The sequence below is a fragment of the Nothoprocta perdicaria genome, unplaced genomic scaffold (assembly GCF_003342845.1).
Source record: "Nothoprocta perdicaria isolate Ctin4 unplaced genomic scaffold, notPer1 scaffold_372, whole genome shotgun sequence".
Lineage (NCBI taxonomy): Eukaryota > Metazoa > Chordata > Aves > Tinamiformes > Tinamidae > Nothoprocta > Nothoprocta perdicaria.
In genome coordinates, this window is record NW_020455613.1 from 256,586 (window position 1) to 273,333 (window position 16,748).

The following is a 16,748-nucleotide window of genomic DNA, read 5'->3' on the forward strand; positions in this document are numbered from 1 at the left end:
TCTCCCCCCGGTCCCGAGGCCTCCCCCGGTCCCGAGGATTCCCCCCCCCGTTGCGCGGCCTCCCCCCTCCGTTCCGAGGCCTTCCCGCCCGGTCCGAGACCTCTCCCAGTCCCGGCGCCTCCCCCTGCCCCTGTCCCGGGCCCCCTGCCCCGGGCGCCCCGCCGCCTCGGGGCCCACCCCGGTCCCGGCGCCTCCCCCCGCCCCGGTGCAGGGCCTGTCACGTCGCGTTACCTGCCGCAGCCCCGAGCCCTGAGCAGCCGCCGCCGCCGCCAGCTGACCCGCCGCGGCTGCCGTCCCTGACGTCACCACGCTCGCGGGGGGGGGGGGCGGGATCCTGCGGCACGTCGCTTGGCGACGGCACGCCTCGGAGGGGCGCGGCGGAAGTGACGTCATTCTCGCACCGCCCGGGGCGTGGTGAGGGGCGGCGGTGACGTCACGCTGCGGTGATGTCACGCGGCAGGCGGGCTGAGGCGTGAGGCCCCGGTTGGGGGTATCGGGATGAGCCTGTGCACTTGGGGAAGGGGCTGCGGCAGTTGCCAGGGCTCGCGCTGCCGGGAGGGAAGCCCCATCCCCGCCCCTTCCCGCCATTCCCAGCCCCTTCCCGCCATTCCCGGCCCCTTCCCACGCTCCAGCGCTGGCTGAGGCCTGAGCCCTGTGCTGTGGCCACCCACCCTGGCAGTAGGGAATGAGGAGAAGGAACGTGGCTCCGTGAGGGTGGCCCCCATCCTGGGAGCCCAGCTCAACAGGCAGCGAGGCCCTGCGGCCTGGGGAGCGCTGCGCTCGGACCGGGAAGCGCAGGGAATATCCCCCGGGTCTGGGAAGCACAGGAAACGTCCCGCGGGTCGGGAGCCGCTGCACTTCGCGCTGCGAGTGGAAACACTTTTATAGGCGGGAGGCCAAGAATCACAAATAACACAAATGGCACGGAGCTTCCAAGAGCAGCTTGTGCTCATCGACGGTGGCTTTGGAGCGCTTGCACTTTATGGTTGGAAGAGGAGCTTTTAGAATAGGGAAAACGGGGTTTAGCCGCGGAGCCCGTTCCACACCGATGTCTTCGGTTTTGAAAGTCCCGGTGGGAGGGAGGCGCGAGGGCCCTTGCGGAGCTGGGCGGCCGTTTGCCTCCCGTGGAGCTGAGGAGGATGAGTACTGTCCTCATATAATGTGTCCTCATGTATGTGTCCTCGTATGTGTGTCCTCACATATAAACAATATGTGTTTATTTGCTTCACTCCAGCATAGGGCACCCGTGAGCTCCCCCGTGGAAAAACCAGCCCCTGTGAGCTCAGCTTCCAAGAGCTGATGTGAGACAAGAGCTGCTGGCACATGGAGCAGTGCGGAGGCCTGGGGTCAGCTGTGATAGAGGGAGCCAATTCAGCAGGTTAAATAACATTTATTTATCAGAAAATGAGCTGGGTGCCTGTGAAACGCGTTGCGGTGTCTGTGGTCCGTGAGGCTGAGTTCTCCGCACCCGTGGGACCCCCCAGCAGTGCAGGAAGTTGCACCGGCTGCGTTTTCCCCAGCCTGGCTGTCCCTGGGTCTCCGGGAAACAGAAGGAGCGATTGGATTAAATGGAGAAAAAGAAACCAGTTTCCTCTCTACCCAAGGACAAATTGTGGCAGTTGCAATCTGTGATTTTTGGGAGGCGCTGTCTGCTGCATGCTCAGCCCATCGCTTGTTTCCAAGGGGCCCCAAGCAGCTGGGTTTTACTGTTTATGAATTCAGCGAGTTGAGCAAAGCTTCTGCCAGGCACAGGAACCACCACGTCCTGCAGTGGAAGCAGATGCTGCGTTTCCCTTTCCTCCTCTGTCCTTGGCACGTCTGAGAGCTTTTCTTTGAGCCCGAAATCTGCCGCTCCGTGGTTGTGCTGTGTCCCCGACAGAGCATTTGATAGCGACACTGTAAAGCACATGGGACACTGGAATAAACAGCAGGATCTAAGGCACATCTCAGCGTATAAAATCCAAAGCCCTGCGGCAGCTTTGGCTTGTCCTGTGTGTTCAAACCTGTGTCCAGGCTCTGAAGGGAGGACTGTGGTTTGCCGCCTATTGGCTCTTCCTGGGATGTCTCCATGGGAGAAAACGGCTGAAATGGAGTTAATCCTAACATAGAAAATTACTCATCGCATTTTAGCTTGGGGTGTGATTGCTACGTGCGCAGCAGGCGCAGAACGTGGCGCTTGCTCTCTTCTATTAAATATCAAGACCAAAAATAAGTTCCTGTTCTCTCATTTTATCTCTTTCCATCTTATATATTTGGCCTATTTGACATTGTTCTTTTTATTCCCAGTGGGGAAACTTAAGGCACAGGAGGCAGTACTGAAATTGCCCAGGGAATGGATAGCAGAACTCCAAAGAGAGCCCTGCTCCGCTCGCTTCCCGTCCTGCATGTTCAGCTTCCCAGCAGGTATCTCTGGAAGTGGCTCTGGAGCAGAAATCCCCAGCGAAAGCCAGCGGTGGAGCTCGGGCTGCCTGCCTGGAGCTGGGCGTGTTGTGTGGAACTGACTCATCAGCAGCAACCCCTGGAAACTAATCCTCAGGAAAAAAAAGGGCCCTCCAGGAAAAAACAACCTTAGAAAAGCAAGTTAGTTTGGATAGATGACATCGTTGCACTGTGCAGCCCCCGCTACGTGTATTGACTGTGTGTTTAGAGCTGCAAATGCAGGGAAAGCAAATAATGCAGGGAAAGCAAATAATGCAGGGAAAGCAAATGCAGGGAAAGCAAATAATGCAGGGAAAGCAAATGCAGGGAAAGCAAATAATGCAGGGAAAGCAAATGGCAAGGAAGCCGCGGTGCGGCGGCGCTGGCGAGGGTGCTGGCACGTGGTGGGTGCGGGGGCACCCGGCGCGTCCTCGTCCTCGTCAGCAAACAATGATCCCACACAGGGCCCCGCGCGGGGCGGCCTTCCCGGCTGCTCCGTTGGAATTCGGCGGTTTTGCCAAGCCCGTGGCAGGCGGTTTTAGCCGCCTCTCCGCGACGAGGGGCAGGAATGGCCCTGCTGAGGGGCACCGTGTGCTGGGCGCGGGTGGCTCCTGTGCAGCCCCAGGGCAGGGGGAAGCGGCGCTTTGCTGCTCTGTCCACAGCTTTTCCACCCGCCTGGAAGGGGGTTCTGCCGCCCTGAGGCTTCACAGCGCAGCCCCGGCCTTGGGGTTTCGGTTGCTCTGGCTGTGCCAGCACCGGTAGTAGTGAAAAGGTCTCACTATTAAGCTCTGAAATAATAATTGTTTTTGTTTTACCAGCAAAGCCTTATGAAATGCAGCACATTCGAGCATTGCTTACAAGTACGTTTTTGCACAGCATCTGCTGAAGTAAGTCCTGTATTTGTGGCTAGATTTGTAGATGAATAGAGGGCCGTGGGGCTGAGGTAGCTGCTCATAGCTGGGCCTCTATGGCTGCTTCAGTTCATAAGCGAATTATATTTATTCTTTCTGTATTAACTGCATGGCACTGTGATGTACACTGCATGCATAATGTGCCCCTATGAACGTATATGCTGGCAACTACATACGTACATAGGAGCATGCATTTGTATGATTCAGAAATTAAATGTCATAACCTTTCAATCTAGATTAAAACCTTTAAAAATATAGAAAATGGGACCTCGTAATGTTGAAAAAAGTGCTAACTATGGGAAAAAAAGGTCTGAATTCTCTAACTGAACCTCTGCACTGTCATGAGCAGTTATTTTAAACCAGCCTTCCTTTAATGTATACAGCTGTGCCCAGATGGGGCTTCTTCCTTTTCAGAACTTTCCGAGCCATTTACACAAGGTTTTTGTTTTTTCCTTTCAGGCGGATTCCGTGGGGGGTTATTTAAATGCCTTTAGCCTCATGGCGAAAAGAGGCTGCTGGAGTTTGAGCCCTGCATTTCTCGGCGCGCTGTGCCTGCGCTCGCATGCGAAGCCCTCGCCTCCCCTCCAACTATTTTAATCGTCGCAGAAAGGGTGGGACCCCAGGCATTTGGCAGCGGGCGCCTTTTCTGCAGCCGAGGTGGAGTCAGCCAATGCCCTGCAAGGCTGGAAAATTTTGCAGGGCGGTTGGAGTGGCCGGCGCTGCGGGGCCGGGGCCATTCGACGTGCAGCTCGGGCGGCCGCGCGCTGCGCTCTCCATTCCTGGCGCGCCTCCCAGCGCAGGGTTTAGCTGGGGCTCGGGTTCACTTTTCCCTCCGCTCACTCCTGCCGGCAGCTTCTCCGGGCTCCTGAGCAGCCATGGAAGACACCACGTTGCAAATTATCGAACCCCCGACCGCCTCCGAGGCCTCGGAGGAGCAAGCGCCCGAGGAGCCCATCAAAGCAGACCAGATCAATGGGGTGATGGTGCTGACCCTCCTGGACAAGATCATCGGAGCCGTGGATCAGATCCAGCTGACTCAAACACAGCTAGAGGAGAGACAGCAGGAGATGGATAGCGCAGTGACCAGCATCCAAGGCGAGCTCACCAAGCTCACCAAGGCGCACACCACGACCAGCAACACCGTGAATAAGATGCTGGAGAAGGTGCGCAAGGTGAGCGTCAACGTGAAAACCGTGCGGCAGAACCTGGAGAAGCAAGCCGGGCAGATAAAGAAGCTGGAGGCCAACGAAGCGGAGCTCTTGAAGCGCAGGAACTTCAAGGTCATGATCTACCAGGTAAGGGGCTGCCCCACGTCTTCATGTTCTGTTCCCGGTGCTGAGTGTTGCATCATGGTGCACGGTTTGCTGCTCTGCCGAGCTCCCCTCGTCCCCTGGAGCGCTCCCAGTTGAGGTGCCCTTGTTGGTGTTTTAGCACTGTCTGTATATTCTGCAACAGCAGGTTTGAGGCCGTTGGTGCATTTAACAGGGCTTTTAAGGAGGGCAGTGAGAACGGCCCTACACACTCGCTGTAAAAGACCAGAAGCATCAGAGAATCCAAATCGCTGCTTCACTGAAAAAAAGCATCAGAGTATTCTGATGTTCCCGGTTCCGGAGGGGGACGTTGTGAATCGACCCTTTGGAGCCTCTTCTGTTTGAGAGGCAGCATGTGTTTCACTACACAGAGAGGGCTTCTGTTTCAGATGGGTGGCATGCGCCTTACAACAGCAGGAGACAGTAGCCCCAGCCGAGTGGGACAGACTGCAGAGAATACAGAGCAGGGTTTTGAGCTCGTTAGTGACTGCTATTTTGCTTGCACGTACTGCCCAGTTACTTGCCTGTAACCTGCAAGTCTTGAACCTTTCGTTTTTTTGATTTTAATTAACTGCTTTGGTTTGCTTGATACTCAGCCCCCGCACTTGCACTAAACGCTGGATTTTCCTTGAATATGCAACAGGAAAGGAAAGAGGAATATTGTGCTTGTCTTTTTTTCCTGTCTGGAGTTAGCCTTCCGTGTCAGAGCGAACTCTCATACTGGGAAAAGGGAGTGAAAAGGTTAATGATTCAGTTAGAAGCCTCTGTGTTAATAATAGACAGTGGCAGGGGCAAATAGAGAAGCATCTAGTGCTGATCACAGTAAAAGAGGAAAGAAAAACAAAACAGAACAACAAAAAAGCACTTCCTACTAGTTTGAAAGGAGAGCTGATCATAATAAGCTCAGGAATCTAGCGAGTGTCCGGGCCTGTGTAACTCTGATTCAGAGGTTAAGCATTCATAGTTTTATCATGCCTGAAAGGCTGAAACACTCGAGCCTATTGACATCATGCAGGCCGTGCAGCCAGTTTGATATGTATTTATATATTTACTGGAAGCTCTTTATATCGGGCTTTTGGGGAGCTGTTTAAATGGGAAGTTCCTTGTGCCGCGTGAAAATAGGTAGGAAAGTGGCCGCCTTTGAGATCCTTTCGCAGCATCCCCAGGACTGGCAGGTGGTTGTTTGGGGAACTGTTCACTTTGGTTTATTATTGCCCGTCAATATTGAGTTGCTTTTTTTTTTTTTCTTGAGTAAACAATCCTGCTTCTAAAGGAGACCACTGGCAAAACTTTGGCAATAGATGGTTGCAGTGAAGACAGAACAACTGCTGAGGGATTCAGTTGAGAACGGGCTATGGCAAGAACTTCGTGTATCATTCAGTTGGGTGGGAAAGTACAGAACTGATGGGTTGCAATTCAGATATTTTATTTTATTTTATTTTATTTTATTTTATTTTATTTTATTTTATTTTATTTTATTTTATTTTATTTTATTTTATTTTTTCATTTCGTTTTATCTTTCGGTGGAGAAACCCTCGGCTTCCTCTTAATTTGGCGAACTGAAAAGTAAAATCCGTGACTGGGCTTTGGATGTTTGCAAACTACAAAGAAAAAGGCAATAATATGACTATGTGTGAACAGCAGACACCTTTGCCTGGCTTGTGCTGCGTTGCTCTGCCAAAACTGACCGTGCAATGAGAGCCACGATTGCAGAGGGAAGCCCTTGGAAGAACTTTCTGTCTTGTTGCAGCCCCTGCAATAGTGTAGCCACTTTCCCCTATATAAAATGGAAACAGATTTTTGGGGTAACAGAGAATGTTTCTTAAGGGTATCGGCCCATGGGCTCCCTCAAAGCCGCTTCTGCAGGTTTCTGCTAGGACTTTTTTTGTCATTACCAAAACATTAATTATCGTTTCCTATACAGAAAATCAGTGATTACTTAGGAGTTGCGTTATTCTGCAATTTGCCCTTCCTAGAAATGTCGTTGCTTAATTTTCATGACCCAGCAGCCTGGGTAGTAAGGCTTTACATAAGGAAAAACAGTGCGTTGCATATGGGAACCTCGGATTTGTGGAAACCTTTTATTCTGACAAAGGTTAAATATTTGAAGGATTTGGGGAGTTTTCCTTTTGTTCAGGGGAATTTCTATTCTGCTTTCTCTTTGAGAGAGAGAAAGGTAGGATTTTTGGAGTTTATTTCTGATTGTAATTATGGAGATGTCGTTCTTCAGAAATTACCCACCCAGACCGACTGCGAGCTGCAGTGCAGAGCTGCAGAAATGTTAGTTTCTGATAGGGGGTCTTGATTTATTCATAGGAATATTTTATTGCGTTCAGTAATTTTAGGAACATCAGGTAAAAGAGTGATATTCTGTTTGGGGGTTTGCAAAACAGACGACACTAATGCTTTTACATGGTAAAACTGTACGGAAAGAAGGGCTGCTTTTGTGTACATTTTAAAGGCATTTATCAGATCTAAGATTATATTCTGCCACCTCACGGATACTGAGCAGTGCTCTTCATTGGAAGAAGTCTTGTTGATTCCCAAGGGATCGCACATTTACTATTATCTTCCTGCATTTAAGTTTTCATAATTAAGTTTTTAACTTTCGCAATGTATTGAGAGTCTACAGGAAAAAAAAAAATCATGATGGGCTCCACCCTGGTGGCTTTAAATCTGGAAATTATTTGTTCTCATTATTTTTGTCTATCTTAAAAAAAGGAATACAGAAAAAATACCCCTTATCTAATTGGGTATTTCACTTTTCCATCTTAAGGCTTTGGAGGTCAGGTGAAAACATGGGCTAAACGTGGCCTGTGTAAGCGGAGCTCGGCCCCCAGTTCCTGCCTTTGGAGAATTTAGGACGCTGGAGCGTCCAATCTGCTTAGGGTCTGTGCTCAGAAAACCAAAATAACGGGATTTCCCCCCAGGATTTTGCAGCGCGCGCGGCTCCGATTGGGAGCTGGGCGGGTGTTTATCTGGGGGCCCAGCCCCTGCAAACAGGGCCCCCCGCTTGGGGGGCGTTTGGGGTGTAAACAGCACCCCAGTCCCTTGGGGCTGGCCCCGGCCACCTACATAACGCTGCTAATTGAGCTCCGATAATTAACAGTTAGTTGTTCATCTCTGGTGCTTTGTTGCCGGCAAAGGGGGGGTCTCTGCGCCAGGCTGGTTCATCTCCCTTTCTGTTCTGCTGCTTTTAGTCACAGATCTAGCAAAGCTGGAGGTGAAAAAAAAGCATCCTGTGGGACGAAGGGAAATAGTTTGACTCATTCCTCTGGCCTGCGGCTCTGAAGTCAGCTGCGTGTTCTCTGTGCGCTGTAAAGGCCGTCTTGATATCCTGGGCCTTCCTGGCCCCTAAACATCCTGGATTTAGAGGAGGCTTAAGATAATTCACAGAGATGCTGTTTCTAAAAGCTTTGGATTGTTAACAGCCCGACCTTCCAGGATTTTCTTGCTGCAGATTATCAGTCTTTCTACTCAAAGACAGTTCTAGAGCATGGATTTCCTTGCTGCAGCTGAGAATCAATCGCATTAATATTTTATTGCCCAGGGATTATTTATAAGCAGTTAGTGGCAAGGCTGTTTGTTTTGTCGAAGTCCTTTCATCATCATGGAGCTGTTCTGAGCTGGACAGCAATAAATGATCTCAGAGGCAAGAGCCAGGGGCGCAAAGGCTGCTCAGCCCCGTTTCATAAGGTTAGGTTGGATGTTTAATAGCTCATGAGAATAAAACCGGCGGCTCTTACTGCTTGTAAGCACAAATCCTGTCTCTTGTGCCTCTCGGGAGCGAATCTTGGCTCTGTCTTGCACCGTGTGTGATGCCAGTGGGGTGGCTGCACCCCGGGGTGCGCAGCAAAGTGCAGGATTTGCCCCCAGTCACAGTGTCCTCCGTGGCTGGAAGGCCCTGTTTTCCAAAGGGATTGTGGCTCTTTGTTTGGGGTGTTTCCTTTCCTAAAAGCTCTATGCAAAGATAAACCCTCGCGGACATAGAGGGAAGCAGTCGGCCGAGGCCCCATCCAGCCCAGCCGGCACATCCCGGATTAGCAGCCGGGGAAGCCGCAAACAGCGCCTGTGCTGGGAGCCAAGCTCTCCCGGGAGAGGCTTGATCCCGTTCCCGAGGCTGGATCCCATGCCCGGCTGCAGGGTCCTGCGCGGGAATGCGGCTCCGAGGGGCTGCGAGCCGCTTAGTGCCACGGGCTCCGCGTGGGAACGAGCAGAGAACCCCGCAGGTTCCACTCTCCAGTATATTGGCACGTGCCCAACATAAAGCACAGAACGCCCTCCAGCTTTCGAGCTTTCTTCATCTTCCTCCCTCTTGTCTGGGGATGATATCCTCTTGATTCTGCAAGATTTTCCACAAATGAGGAAGCACCTGAGGAACTGCAGGTCTGCTGCGCAGCTGCAAGAGGAGACGAAGACCAGAGATAAGGATGTTACAATCTCAGCAATGGAAAATCAAATATTTACAGCAAAAAAAGCCTCAGGATGTTTAGTCTGCACCTTTTTGGTGAGAATGCAGATGACAATGAATATGGGTGCTGATCTGTCTGTAAATGCAAACCCCATCTTTCCTGGTTTGCTGTCACAAATAGCCCTGCAGTTATTAATCAGATGTGGCAGGTTTATCCGGGAGGAGCAGTTCTGAGAGTACAGCCAGTTGTTCCAACAGCCTCATAACAGGATTCAAACTTTTTTTCTTTGTCCTGACAGAGGGGAAAAAGGTATTTTTGCCCTTCAATCTATTTACTCGTGTGTTTCCTACAGCCCTGCCTTTCTTCTGAGTCACATCTAGGCACACAGCCTCCTCCAAACAGCCTCCGGCTCCGCGCGGGCTCCCTGCTCGTGCCTCCCTCGCTGCTCTCCATCAGCTTTGGACTGGCTCCAGCGTCTGCATCACGCTCATTCTCACCAACTAATGGAGAAGATAAAGCCTTTTAGGACATAACTTCTAGGACACGGAGAAACGAGATATGTCTGATGGAGGAAAGAGGTGCCAAGATGATTGTGCAACGTGCAGACTTGCAGAGGGAGAAGCGTTTCTGCTGGTCAGCACAATCCTACCTGGGAAGGAGCTAGTCTAGTCCTCCAGCATTCACCTGCTCCCAACCTCTTCTGTTTTTTTTTTCTCAAGCCTTTGAGATCTTTCCCTCTGTCCCAGCAGCAACTTCTTGCTGCGGGATTCAGACTCCTATGGCAAGAGTTGTCTCTGGGCCTCCTCCTTGTGACCCCGGTGGGGATGGAGTGTGCCGAGGTTTCTGGTGGGGATAGAGGCTGCCCCTGCTGCATGTAAGGAGGCTTCGTGTGCGGCTGCTTGCTGGCTCCTTGGGTGCAGCTGCCGGGTGTCACCCAGCTTTGCGTTCGGGTGCAGTCGGTACCCGGACAGAAGCGAGGGATGGGGTTTGGGGAGCTTGCTTGAGCTCCAGCTCGTGTATTTGAATTAACCGACCTATTTGAAGCGCTGGCTTTCCATAGCCCTCGCCTTCAGCCGAACCAGGGCAATGTGGAGCGCTCTCAGGAGCAGCTAATATTAACCAGCAGCAGCGCGGGGAGCAGCAGGACGCGTGTCCCGAGCGCAGCCTCATCCTGCTGAGCAGCTCCACGGGCGCCTGCGGTGGACGAGGGGGAGACGCCTCCCTCCTCGCGGCTCTGGCTGCTTTTCCTCCCAAACTGTGCTGCCCGGCGGCTGCCTGCGCTGAGCCCGGCCGTGCGCCTCGCTGCGGGTGCCTGTCGTGACGCTAACGCCGGCTGCCTTCCCTTCCGCGCGCCATTGAAACGGCGTTTTCCTCATCCTAGCCCGAGCGGACGCGGCCCGCGAGCCTTCGGCAGAGAGCGGCCCCCGAGGCTCCCGCGGGACGGGCGCCCCCGAGCAGCGCCGCCGAGCCGGCCCTGCCCTAGCGCAGCGAGGACGCGGAGGTGGCACCGCTGCCAGGGCGTCGCGAGCAGCGGCCCCCGAAGATTCGCTTTGACCCTCCTCTTCGGAAACGCGGAGAGCCGCCGATTCCTCAGCTTTTGCCTTCGCCGCCGCTTTGTGCCGCTCGCCGCATGGCCTCGGTGCCCGGTGAGGAGCTGCATCCTCCTCGGGGTGCCCATCTTGCGCTGCCGGGCTCAGGGAGCTGCTGTGGGGCGGCCGCCTGCGGGTGCCTCTGCCACGGGGCTCTTTGTGCCCGCACGGATCCCGCCTGCTCCCGGAGCCTCCATTTCTCTGAAATGCAGACCTGAGAATGCCCCGACCTGAGAATGCACCGACCTGATAATACCCAGATCTGATAATACCCAGACCTGATAATACCCAGACCTGATAGTACCTCCGTGCCCAGCCTCCCTGCAGGGCCTGTGCTGTGAGTGTTTGTGAAGCGCTTTGGAGTTGTTGCTTAAAACCCATAAAAGCAGAGAGCATAAAGGCATCGTGTCCAACTCAACCTGCCGCGGCCGAGGCGGCCGTGTCTGCGCCGTGCTGCCCGTTCGGAGCCGCGTTCCGCTCTCGCGTGCGGAGTTTGCAATGTAGGAAAAGTGGAAAAAGAAACAAAAGGTCATTTCCAACAAGATGCTGAAGGAAAAGGCACAACGTTGCCCTTTCCTGGGCCACGCGTCTTTGAATCCTTGTGCTGCGTGGGGCTGTACTCGTGCGGGCCTTGTGTGTCCCGCGCAGCGGCTCCTGCCCTTGGCCTCCCTCCGGCCTCCATCGGGGCCTCCCTCCAGTCTCCACGCTCGCAGGGGCTCTGCGGGCTGCACGTTCCCACTGTGCTCCCCGCGCTGGCGCCTGGGCTGCTGTGAGTGTGTGGAAATAGCCTGACAGAAGGAACTGCCAAGGTGACCAGCGGGCACCTCTGGGAAACCACAGAAGGGGTGAGGTTGGAAGGACCCTCTAGAGATCACCTAGTGCAACCCCCCTGCTCCAGCAGGGACACTCATTTGGCCCAGGGTGGCATCCAGGCGGGTTTTAAAGACCTCCTTCAAAACGCTCCATGAAAGCTCCAGGCTGGGCTGAGGGTGGCTGAGCCCTCAAAGGCTCTGCTTTTTCCCCACCGATAATGAGGTCCGTGATTCGGCCCCGAGCGCCACCAGGACCCGGGGACATTCCCGGAGTGCCCCGGTAGCCGTGCGGTTCCGCGGGGCCGGGAACGCAGCTCGGCCGTGTGTCGCGCCGGCCTTTTATACAACAAGGGAAGTGTTTACGTGTGTTGTAGCAACCGGCCCCTTGGTGCGTGCCCGGCCGGGGCCGAGCGCGTGACTCACCGCAGGGGAACTCGCGCCTCAAAGCCAAGGCAGAGCGAAAGAGACCATTAATGCTGCAAAGCCGCGGCCGGGCGGCCTGTGGCTCCGGGGCTGGCAGCGGGAGGATGAGGACGGCGGCTCCGGTGTTTGGGCGGCAGCCCGAGGTGCCTGCAAATGTCTGGAGTCCCTCCTGGATTCCATGCGCTCCAGGTGGCCGCAGGAAGGGAAGAGGCATCCCAAAGGCCGCGGCTGCCCCGGGAAGGGCTGGGATGCACCGGCGGATGCATTGAAAGGTGGTAAGGAAAGCAGAGCGTTCCCACAGATCAAAGGGGAGCCCTGCTGCCAGGGCCGGCAGTGGGAATGAGCGGATCGCTCTGTCCACACACACAGGCTCCTTCGGCCGCGGCCTCTGGGCTCTGTCCACCACAAAAGCTCCCTAGCGGGGAGACCTTTTCTGTGGGGCTAAAAACCTGTGGGAAACCTTGTTTGTCCCCTGTCTTGGTGCCAGCTGCATTCAGGGGGTCTAAAAGAACAGAAATAGTTTCCCTCTGCAGATTGGGAGCTCGCAGTCGAACGCCCCAAGACGCAGGGATGCCGAGACCTGGGATTTTGGACTCGCCCACGACAAGGGTCAGTATTTTCCTAGTAAAAATAGATTGCTGGGAATGCCAGATGTTAAAATCGTGGCTCATCTGAATGAGTCATGAAGGAAACAAACTCCCCACATGGCAGCACCCAGCCTTGGGTGGTGGGCATTTGTGTAACCCTGGGATCATTGGGGGTTGTCCCCGCAGGTCCCTTTATCCGTTGCCACCCGGCCACGCGAGTCCGGCGCTGTGGATCCTTCGTGCACCGGCTGTCCGGGGAATGAGCCGGGCGGGTAGGATCCAGCCAGGATCCGCTGGAGTTGGGATCTGGCAAGCGCCTCAAATCCTGCAGTGCAGGAGCTCCACCAGCTGCTCGTGCCCACGGTGACAACCAGCGATCCTGTGGAAAAGACAGGGAAAAAATGTAGGAATGACAGCGGGTGGAGCACGGAGACAGCTCCCCAGGGCCCCCAGCTGCTCCAGCGGCCCTTACATGGGCAGGTTCCCCTCTCACCGCCCGCTGGGATTATCAGAGCTGGCAGAGGGCCGGGGGGACCAGGAACCGTTCCCAGGCACAGCTGGAGAGAAACTCCAGGGAAGGGCAGCTCTCGGTGGGGCCCGATCCATGGAGATAGCTCCTGATGCTACGGGAGGGACAGAGCGCCTGTTGCTCCAGGTGTCCCTTAGCTTTCCCGGCTGCTGCTGACCGAGCTGCTCCACTCCACTCTGTCGGGACCGTGGGGAAGGGGGCGTTTGGGTGCTCCGAGCGGGCGCTGCTCCGTGCGGCCGGCGTGCGGCAGGGGCCGAGGAGCAGCTTGGGGCACGTGGCGCGGCGCGGCGGGGAGGCCACCGTGCCGCTCACGGCGCTCACGGGGGCAGCAAGCGCCTGCAGTCCCGGCTGCAGTCCCGGCTGCAGTCCCGGTTGTTCCCGCCTGCCGTCCCTCCTGCTCAGGGTGCAATCCCAGCTGTTCCCACAGGCCCTGGGGCGGCTCCAGCAGGCGCTGTTGTTCGGTGCGCGGCCGCCGCCTCCCGGCTCCATTCCCCCGACATGGTCACCCCGTGCCCAGGCAGGAGCATCCCTGCTCATCCCCATCCTGAGGGACGCAGGGCGGCTCTGCGGGATTCGGCCCGTGCTTCAAGCCCTCAGCTCCGCACTCAAGCCCCTGCGGCCACTGCTGTCCTGTTCCAAATCCCGTCCCGCTCCATTTCTTGTCCTGCTCCACATCTCATCCTACTCCACATCCCATCCCGCTCCACATCCTGTCCCGCTCTGCATCCCATCCCGCTCTGCATCCCATCCCGCTCCACATCTTGTCCCACTCCACATCCCATCCCGCTCCACATCTCATCCCACTCTGCCTCCCGTCCTGCTCCACATCTCGTCCTGCTCCACATCCCGTCCCGCAGCCGCCGGCGCTGCCTCCACCCGCGCTCATCCCAGCCGTTCCTCGCCTCTCTGTGCCCGCTCCGTAGGGTAAAGCATCCCAGGTACTAAATCCCGGGCGTGCAGCTGTGACGCTGCGCGCAGAGCTGGGCTATTTCCAGCGTGTCCCGAGAGGATATAGCGGTGATTCCTGGCAGCAGGGCCGCACGCTATGTGCCGCTTGTGTGAAAACCAATCCCGCCGCCCGCGCCGCCCCCGCACGGGCTCCGATCACCCGGGGACACTCGGCCGACGCTCGCCCGGTGTCCCCGGCACCCGCGGGCCCTGCCCAGGCCCCGGGCAGCCTCCCCTCTGCTGCCCCCGGGACAGCGGGGCCACAGTCTGCATCCCGGGAGGTTCCCGGGCCACCCGGAGCCGCGGGCCCTGGGCCGGCCGCTCCATGGCGGAGCTGGAAGCCGGTCGGTGCGGAGCCGCGCGGAGCGGCGCGCCGGGCCAGGCTGTGCTGCCACCTGCAGCCCAGCGAGCGCCCGGACGGCCCCTGCCCCGGCCGGCACCTTGGCTAACGTGGCACTGGGAGGACGGTGGCGCCGGGCCGGTTGCACGGGTCCTGCACAGAGCCCTGGCACAAGGATGCCCGACCGGGCAAGAAGAGCGGCCAAATCCCGCTCGGGTTTCTGTGGCTCCCCGTACTCCCCGCTCGGGACCTGCCAGTGCCAGAGCTCCGGCTTGGAGATAAGGTGGTGGGATGGAGGGGTCTGTGTGGTGCAGGGCTCTCCTCTCTGGCTGCTGCATCGCGGCAGGGTTTCGAGCCAGCCTGGAGGATGCAGAGCTTAAATCCAAGCTTAAATATAGCGCTAAGCTGCTGCCGGACAGCGTGGATCCTCTTTGGAGTCATTTATCAGGTGTCCTGAGAGGATAAGCCCAGGCTGAGGTCACCCGGGAGCCGTGGGTCCCGGCCGTGGCGCCGCACGGGGAGGCGGCACGTGGCCGTCTCACATCTCCGCTCTGTGTCTTGCAGGACGAGGTGAAGCTGCCTTCAAAACTGAGCATCAGCAAGTCTTTGACGGAGGGTGAGAAGCAAGAGAAGGAGGGAGAAGGTGAGGAGGTGCCTGCAGGTGAGGACCACGCGGAGGAGGACCATGTCCAGCTCTCCTCGGACGAAGAGGTGGAGATTGAAGAGATTATTGAGGAGTCCCGGGCCGAGCGCATCAAAAGGAGCGGCATGAAGAGAGTGGATGACTTCAAGAAGGCCTTCTCAAAGGAGAAGATGGAGAAGACTAAGCTGAAGACCAAGGAGAACCTGGAGAAGACCCGCCACAACTTGGAGAAGACCCGCCACAACCTGGAGAAGCGGATGAACAAGCTGGGCACCAAGATTGTGACCAACGAAAGGAGAGAGAAGATGAAGACTTCTCGGGACAAGCTGCGCAAGTCCTTCACCCCCGACCACACCATCTACGCCCGCTCCAAGACGGCCGTCTACAAGGTGCCGCCCTTCACTTTCCACGTCAAGAAAATAAGGGAGGGCGCGGTGGAAGTGAAGGCCACGGAGCTGGTGGAGGTGGGTGGCGAGGAGGCCGAAAACTCGGATCTGCTGCGTGGGGAGAGCCCCGAGATGCAGACGCTGCTGGAGATCACGGAGGAGTCGGACGCGGTGCTGGTGGACAAGAGCGACAGTGAGTAGGAGAGGCTGCAGCAGAAGCCTCGCACCGCCGGCCGGACACGGAACCACTCGCGTTTGAGATGTCTCTTTGCCCCGGCGCCTCGGGGAGCCCACGCGCCGCATCGCAGCCCGCCCCCAGGACCACGTCTCTTCGGTATTTTAGCTTTAGCACCGCAGACGCTCGGAGCTCAGCGCCGCTTCCTCACGCGCCCCATCCCCGCGGAGCCGCTTCCCACCGCGGCGGAGCTGCCCGCCCGCCCACAGGGCTGATCCCGACGTGACGGAGCGCACCCGGAGAGTGCCGGAGTGCACCCGGAGCGTGATGGAGTGCACCCAGAGCACACCCGGAGCGTGCCATGTGGGAGCCGGGAGCAGAGCGCCGCTCGCCCCGGCCGCCTCGCCGGCTCCCCAGCACGGCACACACCGGGATGCCTCCCGCCCCGGCGGGAAGGGCCGTGGGAGCAGCCGTGACGCTGCAGGGCCTCAACCCGAGTGACCCAGGAGCCCCGGCGCCGCACGGTCCCGCTCCACTGCACGTGCAGGAGGCCACACGGGGTGTCCTGGAGGCCATGTAGGGGATCCCGGAGGCCACGCGGAATGTCCCGGAGCCCCCATGGGGTGTCCAGGAGCCCCCATGGGGTGTCCCGGAGGCCACGTGGGGTGTCCGGTGCCCATGTGGTCTGTCCCGGGAGGCCACGCGGAGTATCGCAGAGCCCACGCGGAGCATCCCAGAGCCCACGCGGGGTGTCCTGGAGGCCACGCGGGGTGTCCGGAGCCCACATGGCGTGTCCCAGAGGCCACGTGGAGTGTCCCAGAGGACACGCGGGGTGTCCCAGAGGCCACGTGGAGTGTCCCGGGGCCCACACGGGGCATCCTGGACCCCACGCGGGGCGTCCCGTCCCATCCCGTCCCTGCGGCTCCGCGCCGGCGGCCTCTCGCTCACAGCGCTCCCCTCACACGTAACCTGCTTGGCCACGGCCGGCTCCCCCCGTCCCGTCCCGTGCCGGGGCGCGGAGCGGGGCCCGGCGCCAGCGGCGCCCGCGGGGCTTCGGCGACGCTTTAACGTTTTCTACGTCTGCATCCTGGTGAGCAGCGCGACTAATAAAGTCTCTTTTGTAAAGGAGCAGCGTGCAGCGAGTTCCTGGGGACCGGGAGGGACGGGACGGGACCGGGGGCTCATCCCGCCCCCGCGGCGGGAGCCGGGCCGGGCCTCGGGGCCCGGGCAGGGCTGAGCTCTGGGCAGGATGGGTGCTGGGCTCG

At 57.4% G+C, this 16,748-nt stretch overlaps 1 protein-coding gene across 1 annotated transcript; it reads left to right on the top strand.

The window, feature by feature from the left end:
* The first annotated feature begins 4,013 nt into the window (after positions 1-4,013).
* CAVIN1 (caveolae associated protein 1) lies at positions 4,014-16,241 on the top strand. The gene is made up of 2 exons (XM_026044627.1): positions 4,014-4,624; positions 14,844-16,241. The coding sequence occupies exons 1-2, from the start codon at positions 4,205-4,207 to the stop codon at positions 15,507-15,509; spliced, it is 1,086 nt and encodes a 361-aa protein (XP_025900412.1). The 5' UTR covers positions 4,014-4,204; the 3' UTR covers positions 15,510-16,241.
* Positions 16,242-16,748: the final 507 nt, after the last annotated feature.

Bases quoted from the DNA above. Each gene is read 5' to 3' on its own strand.
- CAVIN1 (XM_026044627.1), top strand. From the start codon at position 4,205: ATGGAAGACACCACGTTGCAAATTATCGAACCCCCGACCGCCTCCGAG. The intron at 4,625-14,843 runs GTAAGGGGCTGC...TGTGTCTTGCAG, and splicing joins TCAAGGTCATGATCTACCAG to GACGAGGTGAAGCTGCCTTC.